Source organism: Anomalospiza imberbis, chromosome W, assembly GCF_031753505.1.
Source record: "Anomalospiza imberbis isolate Cuckoo-Finch-1a 21T00152 chromosome W, ASM3175350v1, whole genome shotgun sequence".
In the NCBI taxonomy this organism is placed as follows: Eukaryota; Metazoa; Chordata; class Aves; order Passeriformes; family Viduidae; genus Anomalospiza; species Anomalospiza imberbis.
The window spans coordinates 5,220,750-5,236,592 of NC_089720.1; the positions used below are offsets into that span (position 1 = coordinate 5,220,750).

Here is a 15,843-nt window from a genome sequence, read left to right on the forward strand (position 1 = left end):
GCTAGCAAGGTCCTTTGCTCTGCCATCTCAGTGGAGGTAGGGAATGGAGATCTTTGTGTCAGCAAAGACACAGGGGTTATTGATTTATCAGAAACTATGGAAGTGCCTGAAAAGAATCACATGGGAATGAGGGCTTCTCCCCCTAAAAAGATGGCCAGATCGATAGTCCAGCTGAAGTGCATGTACACCAAATGCATGTAGCATGGACAACAAACAGGAGGAGCAACAAACATTGCACAGATGGAAAACACTATGATATAGTTGCCATCATGGAGACATGGTGGGATGACTTACACAACTGGAATGCTACAGTGGATGGCTATAAACTCTTCAGAAGGGACAGGCAAGGCAAGAGAGGCAGCAGGGTAGCCCCTGTGTGTTAGGGAATGTTTTGACTGTCTAGAGCTTGCCAGTGGTGATGAAAGAGTCACGTGTTTATGGGTAAGGATCAGGGGTGCAGCCAGCAAGGCAGATATCCTGGTGGGAGTTTGTTACAGACCACTCAACCAGCATGAGGAGGCAGATGAAATATTCTATAAGCAGCTAGGAGATTCTCCTGGGGGATTTCAACTTAACAGACATCTGCTGGAAATACAACACATCAAAGAGAAAACAGTCCAGGAGGTTACTGGAGTGTGCAGAACATAACTTCTTGACACAATGAGAGCCAGCTAGGGAACTGCCACCTTGGACTTCCAAAGGACAGACTTTGGCCTGTTTAAGGGCCTGGTTGACAGAGGCCCTCAGGAGGAAGCCCTGAAGGGGAAAGGGGTCCAGGAAATGCTTATTGACCTGCTATGCAACTTATACTCACAAGTCTATGAGGCCAGATGGGATCCACCCAAGAGTACTGAGGGAGCTGGCAGAAGGGCTCACCAAGTCACCTGCAATAATTTACCAGCAGTCCTGGTTAACCAGGGGAGTTTCAGGTGACTAGAGGTGAGCAAATATGATGCCAAACTACAAGGTTGGCCAAAAGGAGGATCTGGGGAACAACAAGCCTGTCATCCTGACCTCAGTGCCAGGGAAGGTCATGGAGCAGATAATCTTGAGTGCAATCATTCAACACATACAGGACAATCAGGGGATCAGTCCCAGCCAGCATGGGTTTAGGAGGGGCAGGTTGTGCTTGACCAACCTGATCTCCTTCTATGACCAAGTGACCCACCTAGTGGATGAGGGAAAGACTGGAGATGTGGTCTATCAGCTTCAGTAAATCTTTTGACACTGTCTCCCACAGCATCCTCCTGCACAAGCTGCAGCACATGGTTTGGATGGGAATACTCTTTGCTGGGTTAAGATCTGACTGGATGGCCAGGCCCAGAGAGCAGTGGTGAACAGTGCTACATCCAGCTGGGGCCAGTCGCTAGTGGGGTTCCTCAGGGCTCAGTATTGGGGCCAGTTCTGTTTAATATCTTTATCAGTGATCTTGATGAGGGGATTGAGTGCACCCTCAGTAAGTTTGCAGACAACAACAAGTTGAGCTGGAAAAAGAGGTTGTATTCAGGTAGGGGGTTGAACGGTTCTCTTAAGCAAGTGAAAGGACAAGAGAAAACAGTCTCAAGTTGTGCCAGGGGAGGTTTACACTGGTGTCCTGGTTTTGCATGGGAGACATTTATGGAAGTGATGCAAAGCTTTTACCCACTAGAAAACTGTAAACACCTCTGTGAAAAACACATGTTAAAGACAAAGGAAACCCAGGAACTTCCTCTTTCTCTTCTGGCCGGCAGAGAGGTAACACGGCTGGGCGGCCCCTGCCATGGGGCCGGACCCCCATCGGTGGCCAGGCAGGGGAGGGGAGGCCATAGAGCCAGGCCAGGCCATGGCTGCGATCACTAACATCTGGCTGCTTGCTACAGCCCTGCCCCTCCCAGCCCGAGGCCCGGGAGCAGCCCCATGAGCAGCAATTCCACCACCATGGAGATTCGCCTGCAACCACCGGGCAGGGGGAAGGAGAAGCCACCCACCCCCTCACTTCCCGGCACGCTGCTGCGGAGTTCTGGCCTGGCTGATTAGATCCTAGCCGCCCCTCCTAGCAGCAGCAGTTTCTCTGCAAGCAGCCGGCCAGAGTCAGGTGACCATCTGCAGGCCCCAGGCGAGATGTTAACTCTTTCAGTGCTTCAATTCTCCCTTGAGTGAGAGAAAGGAACAAGATGCAAGCATGTAAAGGAGCAACATGAAGACATGAAGATCAGTGAAGAAGAAGTCAAGTCCCAGATGGGAGGGTTGAGGAGATTCTTTAATTTTGGGGCTGAAATCCTCTTGTAAAGCTATGGAGAAAAACTCTTTTTCCCTATAATGCATGAAGGTATGGGGAGATGAAAGTGTTCAAATTGTAGATATCGAGCAAAGGCCTCCATGCTAAAGTAAGCAGATGTTAAAGTAGCTGTAATCTACAAGAAGTTTGAACAGAGAGAGAGAGAGAAGAAAGAGTGAAGACCCTGTGCTCCCAGGAAGAGGAGAAGACCTCTGTTCCCAGAGATGAAGATGATTTTAGAGATAGATAATGAGAAGTTTTGCCTTTGAACAGCTCATCTTTAAAACTGTACCCCATAAGTTGACATGTCCCATAAACACAGCTGTGGGGAAAGCTTGTGGAAAATGGGAGGGACTTTACAATTGCAGATTTCCCCAGGGAACTGCTATTCCTGAGAGAGCCACTAGAGAACTGTTTTTTTCTTGTGAAGTCTCCATAACATGAACAAGAGGCACTTCTCTCCCTAAGTGAACTGAAGAAAGACTATTTTAGAGGTGGTAAACTGTCCTAGATTGAAAGGCAATATGTATTCTATTTGCCATCTGTTACAGGTGTGGTAGTTTTCTTCTGTTAATTGGGCAGTTTTCTGTATCTCTTCCACCAACCAATCCTCATTCTGGGGAGACATCTGCTGTTAATGGGCCATTGAGTGTCACTGCATGACTGATAAAAATTACATAATCCCATTGTGAGATGCTCCACCCAGGGGGAGGAGCCAAGCATTCCTAACTGGATATAATCTGAGATTTTGGGACACTAGAACAGCCTTTCCACTGGATTCCCAGAGGAACAGCTGGGGTTTTTTTCGACTGGATATTCAGAGGAAGACTACACCCTTCTACAGGATCACTGCTCCATCAGAACCACATCTGCCACTCCAGGAGGACTGCAGCCACAATTCCAATTGGACTGCTACCAACACCCTGACCAACAGGGTGTCAGGTCGTATTCTGACTCTGTCAGTGTTGTTTTGTATTACTGCATTGTTTATTTTATTTTTTTTTATTTTCTTCCTTAATAAAGAACTGTTATTCCTGCTCCCATATCTTTGCCTGAGAGCCCCCCTAAATTTCAAATTTATAACAATTTGGAGGGAGGGGGTTTAGAGTTTCCAGTTCAGGGGAGGCTCCTGCCTTCCTTAGCAGACACCTGTCTTTTCAAACCGAGACATAAACTGACTGAAATTTTAGGTTTTGTTTCTTTACATTGTCAGTGGGAAGAAAAGGTTGTGGGGAGAGAAGTGTTCTGAAAGTTTTGTTCTGATTTTATTACTCTTTTAGTTACTGTTAATAAATTTTTCTTTATACCGTTTTAAAGTTTTGAGCCTGTTTTGCCTTTCTCCTAATCCTACTTCACAGCAGGAAGTGAGTGCACTGGTGATTGGCCAGCACTGAAACCCACCACACTCATTGGTGCTCTGCCCGGGAAATCTCAAAATTGGCGAAATTTCAAATTGGCAAACCCAAACCACTACAATTGGATATTAGGAAAAAGGGTTATCAAGCATTGGAACAGGCTGCCCAGGAAAGTGGTGGAGTCACCACTCCTGGAGGGATTCAAAGATGTGTAGATGTGACACTTAGGGACACAGTTTAGTGGTAGGCTTGGCAGTGTTAGGTTTACAGTTGAACTTGATGATCTTAAAAGGTCTTTTCCAACTTAAATGAATCCATGATTCTAAGAAAGTTGTTCAGCATGGTTAAGACCAACACTGAGTTTTAGTATTTCTTCATAATTTCAAAATTGAAGTTCAAAGTGTAACTGAGGAAAGCAGATTTCAGTCCCACACATACTCATGACTAAATTAGCACAATATCAAAGAACATCTGTATAATAACCAGTTTTCCCTAATATACAGTTACCTGGTATAAACAGGACAGTTAGACTTCACTCAAGTCAAAAAAATAAAATTGCTTCCCTTCATTCAGGTTTTCCCATATGCAATGCTGCAGTAACTTCATCTATACAAAAGTGTGACAACAGTGTTATGAATTTTATTACCTTAAATTCATATCCTCTTATGGAGGACCCAAGGATTAAATGGCAATGAAAACATTACACTGTATATGACCACTTTGTTAAATTTCCTTTGACCTTGAGGTATCCCTTGTAATCTGCACAGAAGATGCTACAAGGGATGTTCCAGGGCCCAAAATCACATACTATAGCATATTTTCTAGAATTTCTTCTAATAGATGTCATGTTTTATCAAAGATATCAAATTCTTCTATACTGGGCAATTTCTGAAATGAACATCTTACTTCCTTATTTATCACTTTGTCACCAAATCTCTCAATTCTAACACTTCATTCTTTCTGCTATAAACCTTAGATAAAACAAGAGTATCAAGAAAACAGGATTAAAAATATAAATTAATTGTCACTGCTGCCAAATTGTTAAATCTTATTTTCTATTCTTGTTTTCCCTACATGTAAAATCTAACTATCATCTGTTTTTTTGTGAAAATACAAACTCAAATAACGAATAACTCACAGGCCAGCTTTTAAAATTTCTATCATAGTATAAACTCAATTTGTATAACCTCAGATAGTTCAGGATATAGTTATTTGTTTTCAAGGGTATTCTCTTTCTCCAAAAGTTCAAGAAATAAGTGTGGCAAAGAAAGTTTTAAAGAACCCTTAGGTCCAATTAAATCTGCATTACTGCTGAACTTGGAAACATCCTGAAATATTGTTGGAGGTTAGAATTTTTCCCCCTTTTTTTTTTTTTCTTTCTTTCTCTTGGGGAATTTTCTCTCGTTTGTTGCCTAGGCGATGGGCACTTAAGAGGAAGAGGAGATGTGCTGGGGAAAGGAGCAGGGGCAGGGGTACAGTTGGTTTCCCTCTTGGCTGGGGAATTTTCTCTTGGGAGGGGCAGGGATGCTGCGAGATTTTGGCTGGAGGGTGAGGGGATGGGCTTGGCTCCTCGCTCTCAGATCAGAGAGGAGACGGCCAGGCTACAGTTGCTGTAGGAAGAATTCGCTCCCACCGCAGAGCTCTGTCTTTTACTGCTTCTCCTACCGTGAGCGAGGCTTTGCTCATAAAGAGTGGCTGTTGAACTGGGATCTTATCAACACCCGATCTCACTGGAAAGGACCCTCACCATCTACTCGGATGTCTCAGGGGAAAACCTGGGACCCCTCCCTCCTCCACAGGACTGTCTCAATGCCTCCCGACTGTTTGCAGGACCCCAGATGCCGCTGCCCAGCCCTGCTGATTTTCTGCCACTGCTTTGGGTTTCTTGCTACACTTTAACCCAGCACCCCATGTCTGCTTAACCCCCATGGCTCTTGCTGCAGCTGCAGAGATTCTGCTACATTTTGTTTGCCACCCCAGGTGTGCCCGCATCTGCTGTTCCAGCCTGCTGCTCCGAAGTTCCTGCTACAGTCCATTTCATGACCTGGAGGGGCACTGAGACCAGGTCCCCATCCCCCGTCACCCCCCTCCCACGAGTTTGCAAAGGAAGCCCCTTTTCTCTCTCTCTCCCGCTGACTGAGTCACCATTACCCATGTGGAGAGGAGGCTGCGCTCATGCCACAGCGCCCCCTGCAGCTGAGGGGGAATCATCACACTTGCCGGGAGCCAACATCGCCCCTGATGGCCGTGACCGTAACTACACCAAAGGGAAAAGCACTTGACAGCCCAAAGGCTGTTGTCAGGTCTGGTTTTCTTCTGTTTGTTGTTGCTGATGTTGTTGTTGTCATTTGTTTGCCTTGTTATACATATATATATATATATATATATATATATATATGCTAGTAAAGAACTGTTATTTGTTTTCCCACATCTTTGACTGAAAGCCCTGTAATTTCAAAGGTATAATAATTCAGAGGGAAGGGGGTCAAATTTTCCATTCCAAGGGAGGTTCTCACCTTCCTTGGCAGACACCCATCCTTTAAGCCAGGACAAATATGCTTATCCAAAGCAAGACCTACCAAAAGACCCTCAAAAGGCAGCCTCTGCTATCTTATTTGCTTATTTTTTAAAAACAGGGAGAGTTCCACCCCAGTGGATCTAAGGTTATCAAAGCCTCACTATGCTCCATTTGTCCTCTTACATAGCATAAAAGAAACAAAGAAACAGCAGTAATCTCAATGCCTGCCAATTTTTAATCTCATGTCCATATATAAAAGTCCATAATTTTAAATGGAAAACTATTAAAGCATAGAACTTCATATATTATATTCATTTTTTTCTTATCTAAAAGAAAACTGTCTCATTTTTGAAACACATTGTACAACTATTAATGAGAGATTGAACTCAGTAGTGGTTACATGCAAGATTCTCCTCTGTCTCAAAATTCCCTTCTCAGTATCATCTTTTCCAATCCACATTTTAAAGGATTGCAAACGTAAGTAGCAAACAAAACAAGGCATGTCTTGAAATGTACACTCTAAATGAAAGAAGCTGTGAAAATACCACCAATTGTGCTTTATTTAATTTTTGTTTGCTATTTTGATTCTGTGCAATTACCAAGAAATTAAGAGAATCATTAGAATGGAGAGTGTCTAACCTAAAATATGCTTCCTTGCTAAACTGAAAGATATATTATAAATTGTAAAATATATTACAAGTACTCATTGGCTCAGAGAACAACTGTTATAGGGTATTCTCCAGAAGCAAAACATTGTGTGAAATTACAGTGCATTACCCAGTTTTTAGTCAAGAAATATAAGACTTCTTATAGTATTTTCTACAGGAGGACTTGGGAAGGGAAGATGTCTGAAGATGTTTGGTAATGTGACCAAATGACCAACTGGATTTTTACATATCAAAGGTTAAAGGATTTTTAAATAAACAGATACTTGAAGATGTGACACCCAAATACACACATCTGCACTGTGCAAGAGAGAAACACAAAACCATAATTTTTTCAACCAATCATTTCCTCTCATCACTTTGTCTACCTTAATTCCTTTTCCATGGAGCTCCAATAGCATGTCTCTTCAGACTCATGTTTTCAACCTAGTCTCTCACAAAAGAGTGAAGAACGTAATTACATGATTAGAGTGTTCTTGTTAATGCAGTTGGTTCCCATGTGCTCAAAAGGTTCATTCAAACCTGATCTTCTTTCCTTTTAACTGCTTATGGACCTGAGTCAACAACTGAAACTTTCACCTCTTATGTCAATTCCACTTGCCTACATTACACCTAACAGAATGCAGTAAAATCCCTCCTGATTTTCAGGCAGATAGCTCAGGGCTTGACTGCGCAAGAAAGTTATATCAGTTTAGCTTAAACTTGCTTATATGCTAATTTTCAAAATCCCATATGGAACAATTTCTTTAAATTTAAGGCTGGCTTATGTTTGTTTTGTTTTTTTTTAAGGAATGGACTCAAGCTCAGCTGATGTGAAGCAGACTGAAAAAAAGGCGTCTATTTGGACTTTTGCATTGATTTAGCTTATTTGGTTTAAAAATCAGACCTGTGCTTTTTATTCTCTAATGAGAATTACTCTTGTCTCTCCACAGTTGTCTGCTACTGACTTTCCTTGTTTCTCTATAAGAAAGGTGGTCAAACTATAGTGCACATACCACTCATGTCTGCTTTGTGATATGCTCAATGATGAACTGAGCCATGGCTCCTGGCTCTCACTGCTTTTACACAGGCAGCAGAGTAACTACCTACTAAGTCCTATAAAGGCTCTGTAAACACAGTTAGGAACTACTGCAGCCACCATCTGCATTCAACAATGAACAGCTCTGCTGCCTCCAGGCAGACCTGCACTTCTAGTTCAGGATATAGAAAGAGGGCCAAAACATGGTGAAGTAGGAAGACCAGGATTAGAGTGATGGCATACACATAGGGGTAACTAAGGTTCCACTTTGTACTTGCTGGAAGTGAAGATTCAGGATTTGGACATGTGCAAGGGGAAAGGATGTGGCTGAAGTGAAAAATTAGAGTAAACTTCTGCAGATGCATGAATGTATGTGGAAGGTGAGTATGAGCATTGGACTGCAATCCTAGCTTGCAAGACAAGAACATCCAGTAGGAAAGCTGGGAGCAGAAAAGCCATAGATGAGATTCTGGTTTTGTGTGGTTAGAAAAACATGCAACTCTGGATGCCAGAAGTTACTAATGATGATCATATACCTCCTAACTAGGTTTGGAAGCCCCTGGTCTGTGCTACCTCACCATAATTTCTGCAAGTATTTCCTTTTAGGTTTCTAATAGAGTAAGAGTTTCCTTGCATCTTTGTACCTACTTACCTACTATTTTCTATTCCCAAAAAAACATTTTATCTTGCCTTTTCCTCTGTCATTATATTTAGCATCAATCAATTATTTAAATCAATGCCCTTAATGGCAACTTCTACATAAGCAGCATATTTTGAATGTTTAAGGGATTGCACAATGGCTTGTAAAAAATGTTATATAAAATTAAATTATTTAACAGAGGATTAATTTAACAGTAACTTTATCCTCAAGGCTCAAAACCCCCACATTTTCTTAACACATTAATTTTCTTTGACTAAAAATGTACATATACACAAACAAGATTTCAAAGCATTTAGTACACAGAAAATTAACAGTGATCTTTTTAATTGATTAAGTTACACTCTGGAATCTGGTCTGGAAAGGGAAAACTGAATGCTAAAAGTGATGTTTGGAAATTTATTTCTATAGCATTAAAAGATGCCACATTCCATGGCCTCCATGTGCACATCCATAAACAGATTATTATGTACACTGATTTATCATGTATATGATAGCTCACATATATAAACCAAACAACACTGGGTCTACACAAATATATATCTACCAATTAAATATTTTTAAAATAAAATTTCAGTATTAATTACAGCCCTGATCCTGAGCCCCTATAGCTTCTGTATATTATACACATAAATACATATTCATTTTTTCAATCATCATATAGATATGAAATCTATCAAAATATATAGAAAACCTATCTGAGCTATCCAAATCAAACTATAAAAGAATTTAAAGAAGTGGAATAGGTGACAAAAATATTCTGTTACATGTATTTGAATGTTCAAAGAATCTGGAACTGAATTAACTAGTAAAATTCATTTCTGTGGTCAAATCTACTCAAAGTTGCAACATAATTAACACATGAAAATAATGGTAAAAACAGTCCTAGCCCTTTCAAAAAAAAAAAAAGGGGGCAAAGAAAAATCCTCCCCCTGTTGCATATCACTGACACAATTCTACTGACAATGCATTGATTGGTGCAGAAGTTTCACAAACCTGTGGTCCAAACTTTTATGACAGTGACAATGCTGAGTCTACAAAAGGAGATCTTTATCAAGGAAACATTTAAAAAATAAAACCTCAGTATTCATTTTAGCCCTGATCTTCAGACCATACAGATTCTGAATATCAGCTTTTATGAAGGAGGATTATACTTGGCCTTCTGCCACTCTCCTTTGTAGCTATAGCATCTTGGCATGCCCAAAGTGGAAAAAGGAATTAAATTTGATTGAATTAAACTCTATTCCAGATCTGCCAGTCTGCTGGACAGCTCTGTGTGTACCTATCACCTGATTATAAGATAACTCAGTCCCTGGTGTTGCTCTGATTTACAACATGAACCTAAAATTAAGCACATATATTGATTCTCTTGAATATCTGCATGCAAACACTCCTAAACTGCAATCTAAATAAAAATACTAGAAAAACATATGCCGGATAATCCAATAAGTCTACATTCATAAACCCACCATTAATGTTATTTTTACCTTCTTGCCACAAGGCATGCTTAGCTCAATTTAGCAGTTGTGCTTACATTTATATCAATTTCAGAAGTCTCTGAAGTCTGTGTCACTGCCTATATCCAATGGTAAAAATGGTCCTTAGTCAATATTAATTCTAACAAGAGCCTTCCACCTTTAAGACAGAGTAAACTGCTTTTTAACCCTGTTTTTGCAGGATCATAATTATCCCTTTGCATTACAGTGCTTTGAGTATAAGCTAACTAGATATTTTCACAGAATGGATCAGGTTGGAAGGGACCACAGTGGGTCATCTAGTCCCACCCCCCTGCTCAAGCAGAGTCATCCTAGAGCATATGGCTCAGGATTGCATCCAGACAGTTCTTGAATATCTCCAGTGAGGGAGACTCCACAACTTCTCCAGGCAATCTGTTCCAGTACACGGTCACCCACACAGTAAAGAAGTTCTTCCTCAAGAAAAATTTTGAACAAATGCACTCTAAAATAATGATCATATAAAAACTATTCTTCCCAACTGTGAGCAAATTTCCTCCATCCTCCCACATATAACACCAAAATAACTACAGTTCACACAGCAGATGCAAAGTGAGGACTTTTAGAAACAGACCACAAACGGTTATTTTTACACACAGATTATATTCTTCATTAGAAACATAGGCTCACTTTGCAATTCTGACAGAGGCTCCTTGTATGATCTTGGGCATACAATAATTTTTTCTGTTTAATTACTCACAAATAAATGTTTTGTTCAATGACTGTTGTAAGGATTTACTAATATCTGGGAAATATTTAAATACCACATTAAGGACTACATAAACAGCCAAGAAGGCAAGCAAACAAGTTATGAACCTGTGGTGGCCAGAGTGCATAGCAGAACAAGCCTCACAGTAGGAAGATCTCTTGGGTCCTGAGCGCAAATTCAAGGGAGTGGAATTACCTTCACAGCAAGGAAATAAAGAGCTTGAAGACTGAGCAAACCATTTGTGAAAAATGCATATTTTATGATTGGCTTTTCGCAAATATTAAATTGAATACTATATGTATTATGTTATATTGATTAGAAGTGCTGTATTAACATTTTTATAGTATGGCAAATGTAGTTTTGTAGTTAAAATAGAAACTATGTATGTGGGTTTTTTTTTACTTTACTAGCTCAAGCAAGAGATGAGATAATGAAGAATCTCTTCACACAGAGATGGTAGTGATGGGGGCCCATAAAGAAATACTGCTTCCTTATTGCAAAAGACAAACAATCTTCCACCTTCTCTCCGTCTTTATGGAACCACCAGGATTAAGGGGAAGAAGTTGACAAAAACCAGAAAAGTTCTTAATTTGCAAGGAATTTATGCATCATGTATGAGATATATCAATATGCAACAGGCTATTGCTTTTAAGGGTTATTCCTTTGTTCACAAGGTATGCTTATCGGGCTTAAGCGCCTGAGAGCATCCGGATGTCCGTAATTCTTTGCTTTTTATTGTCTTGTAATTGTCCTAACTCTAAATTTTCATTACTCTAATTGTATTACTATTTTTATAACTATTTTATTATTATTAAACTTTTAAAATTTTAAAAACCAAGTGATTGACGTTTTTCACACTATTTATGCCACCCCCAAAAGGCGTTTGTGGCTTTTGTACAGTCACTCCACAAAGGCTTTACGAGTTCCATCAGTTATTTCCATTAAGCACCTAAACTAACAAACTCTCCAAGGAAGCAAACAAAAAGTACAAAACAATTACGGAATTTCACTCCTTTCGAATATTTCTTAGGAAAAAAAAAAAATGGAAACCCACCTAGCCAGACCTGGTTAGCAGGGACCCTATACACCGCAGAAAAAAAAAAAAAAAGGCAGGAAATATGGACACTTTCTTATATTCCCCAGGTGACTTTCACCGCAAGGCTGCGGGGACTACACCAGCTGTAGCGCTGGGAGGAGCCGCGGGAGCTGGAGAGGTGGGTGGATGCCCGGTCCTCCCCCACCATCCAATCCACCCGGACGAGACGACACAGCCCGCCAACGACAGCGGGAAGAGAGGGAGCAGCCTAGGTCTGGGCCCAGCTACCCAGCCGGCCCGACTGCCGCCCGTAGGCATGCAGGCAGCGGCTGCCGGAGATGGGACGTCCCAGCCCACCCCTCGTAGCCCAAACACCTACCCACACCATCCCAGACCCCGATGGCAGAGAAGTGGCGAGGGTGCGAAGCAGCCAGTCCTCCGCCTCCGCAGCTCAGTGACGAAAGCCACTAGGGCTTCGGAAATGGCTGAACAAAGGGAACCTCGCTCCGTTGCCACCACCCCTCCGATTGGCCGGGGCGGGGCCCGCCGCGTGGTGCAGGGCGGGGCGCAACTAGCCGGTCACCGTTGCAACGGCGGCCTAGTCTAGGACCCGTGGCCTCGGGTGTGATAGAGACGGCAGTGAAATGGCCGCCCGGCCCCACGCAGCCTTTCAGCCCCAGTCCCCGCTCTCAACTTCTCCCGGGCTCCCACTTGCGCGGAAAATCACGCTATGAAAAGCCGGTGTTCATAATTGTGAAAAACACCAATCACTTGGTTTTTTTTAAATTTTAAAAGTTTAATAATAATAAAATACTTATAAATATAGTAATACAATTAGAGTTGTGAAAATTTAGAGTTAGGACAATTACAAGACAATAAAAAGCAAAGAATTACGGACATCCGGATGCTCTCAGGCGCTTAAGCCCGATAAGCATACCTTGTGAACAAAGGAATAACCCTTAAAAGCAATAGCCTGTTGCATATTGATATATCTCATACATGATGCATAAATTCCTTGCAAATTAAGAACTTTTCTGGTTTTTGTCAACTTCTTCCCCTTAATCCTGGTGGTTCCATAAAGACGGAGAGAAGGTGGAAGATTGTTTGTCTTTTGCAATAAGGAAGCAGTAATTCTTTATGGGCCCCCATTACTACCATCTCTGTGTGAAGAGATTCTTCATTATCTCATCTCTTGCTTGAGCTAGTAAAGTAAAAAAAAAACCCACATACATAGTTTCTATTTTAACTACAAAACTACATTTGCCATACTATAAAAATGTTAATACAGCACTTCTAATCAATATAACATAATACATATAGTATTCAATTTAATATTTGCGAAAAGCCAATCATAAAATATGCATTTTTCACAATAAAGGAGACAGAGGAGTTCTGCAACTTTATTTGAATAAAGGGAGAGTCCACTGGGGCATACCCCATGGGGTTTCTCTCTCGAGGCTTCAGAAAACGCAGCTTCCTTTTATTCTAAACTCCCGGCCGCATGTCTTCCTTTCCCCATTGCTGAGGTAAAAGGAAGGTACCACCTTCCTGAACCGCCTACAAAGGGATAACTCTTAAAAACCATATACTTTTGCATATTCATACATACTTCATGGTTATACATACATTCTATTTAAAATAAGAAACTCTGTCTGTTGTATGTCAACTGTTTCCTTTAATCCCCATGGCGTCTTCGAGTCTGAGCAAGGCTTGAAGAAATTAGCTTCTTCTGATAAGAAAACCATAAATTCCTCCTCTCTGGAAGATTTATACGTTCTGTGATGGCTACTTCGAAGCGAGTATCTCATTCCTTAAAAAAAACCCACATACATAGTTTCTATTTCAACTACTAGAGCTTCATTCTACTACAAAACTATATTTACCATAATATTAAAATGTTAATGCAGTACAACTAATCAATATAACATAGTACACATAGTAACTATCTGCGTAGAGCCATATAATATGCATTTTTCACAATTCTCCCTCTTTCTTTTTATAATTAATTTGGCTCGAGCAATTTTCATTGTTTTCTAGCCTTTATTCTCCGTTTGTTTTCTTCACAAATCAATCTTGCTTCTTGAAAGGGGTCTTCTATATTATTTTGTTTCTTTAATACCATAATCCTTTGCACAGTTTTTGTTGTATCTAACTTTTGATCCATGGTCACTAATTGCATGCCTTGGACTACACTGGTGATGAGCCGAATGAACCAGGGGATCAAACAAGGAAGAAATATTAGACCGGCAGTAGCGCATAAAAGGAAGAAGCCTAACTTTTTCCACCATTCTATTCCCAACAAGTTATCCCACCAACTATTATTTAGCATTGATTCCCACTTTTGAAGTGGTACATGGGCTATTTTTCTAATATCATTGACTATATCCAAGACAGCATCCCCTTTGTCATCTATTTTTAAACAACAATCTGATGTATTGAATTTTCCACAAACACCCCCTTCTTCAGCTAATAGATAGCCCAAAGCTAACCTATTCTGATACACAGCTGCTCTTGTTTGGGTCTGTTGCCTTGATATTAATTCCATTGCCCAACCAGTTTTTTCGTTATTATCTCTACAGTGGCTTGGAGTCTTATAATGCGATTTAACATATAAATTGGGGTTCGATATCCCCAACTCCCATCTTGTGCCCATGTGGCTGGCCCATACGTTTCCAGTATACGTTCAGGGGGCCATTCCTCATCTTCCCATTTTTGAAATCCTCCAATCAAGTCTCTTTTGTTTCTCTTTAGATCCTCATATGTGGCAAGCACATTTCTCTCTCTCTCAGGATTTTTATAAAGGTGCTCAGAGAGAAGTAAAAGACAAAACAATTTCTATTTCTGCTCCTTGTTTTTCTCTTGTGGAATGTGTTTGGAGAATTGTTTACCTAGAGCGAATGCTTGGTTGGACTCTGGCGAACAGGGTCACGAGTTGTGAGTAGTTAGATATGATAGTTAGAGAAAGTAGCATGTAGTTTTTAGTATCCTCTTTTATATAGTATATTAATGTATCATAGCATAATTATAATAAAGAAATCATTCAGCCTTCTGAAATAAGTCAGACATCATCATTCTTCCCATTGGGTTCGCTGACATCTACAACACTCATAAACTGGTATTCCTAAGTGATCCCCCTCGGGTCCTGGTAAAAGAAAAAATCCTGGCTGTATGATTCCCAGAGTACAACTCCCTTTCCACTGAGAAGGAAGTTTTGGGTATGCTCTTTTCCCACATATCCAGAATAAGCCATCGGGGGCTTTCCAATAGTCAGGTTTTTGCTGATCTATATTTTCCCAAAATTTGGAAATTTCTGGGATGCTAACGTAAGGATTCTTGCCTGTATCATTACATTGAAAAAGTCTGATTTTATTATTATGCTCACAATTTCCTTTCTTTACTTTTTCCTGGGTCCAATACATGGTAGGTTCTTCTGGGATCCACCATACAGAAGTTCCATTACTAACCTTATATCTTTTACATGGAGTTTTTCCTACTTCATGAAGGAACTTTCCCCCATTGCACCAGAGGCATTCTTCCCCTATGACTATTGAACTCAATATCCACCCCTCTGGTCGGTTTTCTCCACTTATACTTGTCTGGTTCCACTTCAGGAGCTCAATTGGGCCTAAGCTGCTGCCTTTCCATGGCCATTCTTCTGACATCAAAGCCCCTCCACAGACCCAACAACTGGTTATGTTAAGTTCCCTACTTATTCTTTCCCCCAACTCCACAAATTGATTTTTACCCATTCTTGAAATATCTATTTCTTTCTCTAATTGCTGTTCAAGTTTTTTATACAGATCATCAAGTGAGATTGGCACAGGTTTAGGTGGTGGTGCTGGCTTAGCCTTTTTGTTTATCAATTGCTCTTTTACCAAATCTTGTGCTTTATTCCCAATACTGTATGTGAAACAAATCCATCTCTCCCCTTTTGGGCATTCACTTCCCATCCTGTTACCACTTATTCCTAAATTCTCCGCAATCCAGTACTTTTGCCCATTGTGCATGCACTTGCCTAATTTGGATGGGTTATAACAGTGACTGTTGACATGAGTGTGAGAAATAAAAAAGGAACCTTGGTGTCTTTCCATATACAGTTTTCGGTAACACCTG

The 15,843-nt window shown here is 40.8% G+C and overlaps 1 protein-coding gene and 2 long non-coding RNA genes across 5 annotated transcripts in view; 2 read left to right on the forward strand and 1 right to left on the reverse strand.

Moving 5' to 3' along the window:
• Nucleotides 1–12,267, reverse strand: part of LOC137464250 (transportin-1-like) — a 141,616-nt gene extending 129,349 nt beyond the window's left edge. For 2 of the 3 annotated variants that reach the window (XM_068175552.1, XM_068175549.1), the window contains exon 1: nucleotides 12,110–12,267. In XM_068175552.1, the coding sequence (XP_068031653.1) occupies nucleotides 12,110–12,118 (9 nt within the window). In that variant the 5' untranslated portion in view covers nucleotides 12,119–12,267. The remainder of the gene's footprint in view (nucleotides 1–12,109) is intronic. The other variant, XM_068175550.1, reaches the window with a different exon arrangement.
• The window catches only part of LOC137464258 (uncharacterized), a 360,835-nt gene that overhangs the window by 59,437 nt on the left and 285,555 nt on the right, over nucleotides 1–15,843 (forward strand). The window lies entirely within an intron of this gene.
• Nucleotides 1–15,843, forward strand: part of LOC137464262 (uncharacterized) — a 247,754-nt gene that overhangs the window by 30,081 nt on the left and 201,830 nt on the right. The window lies entirely within an intron of this gene.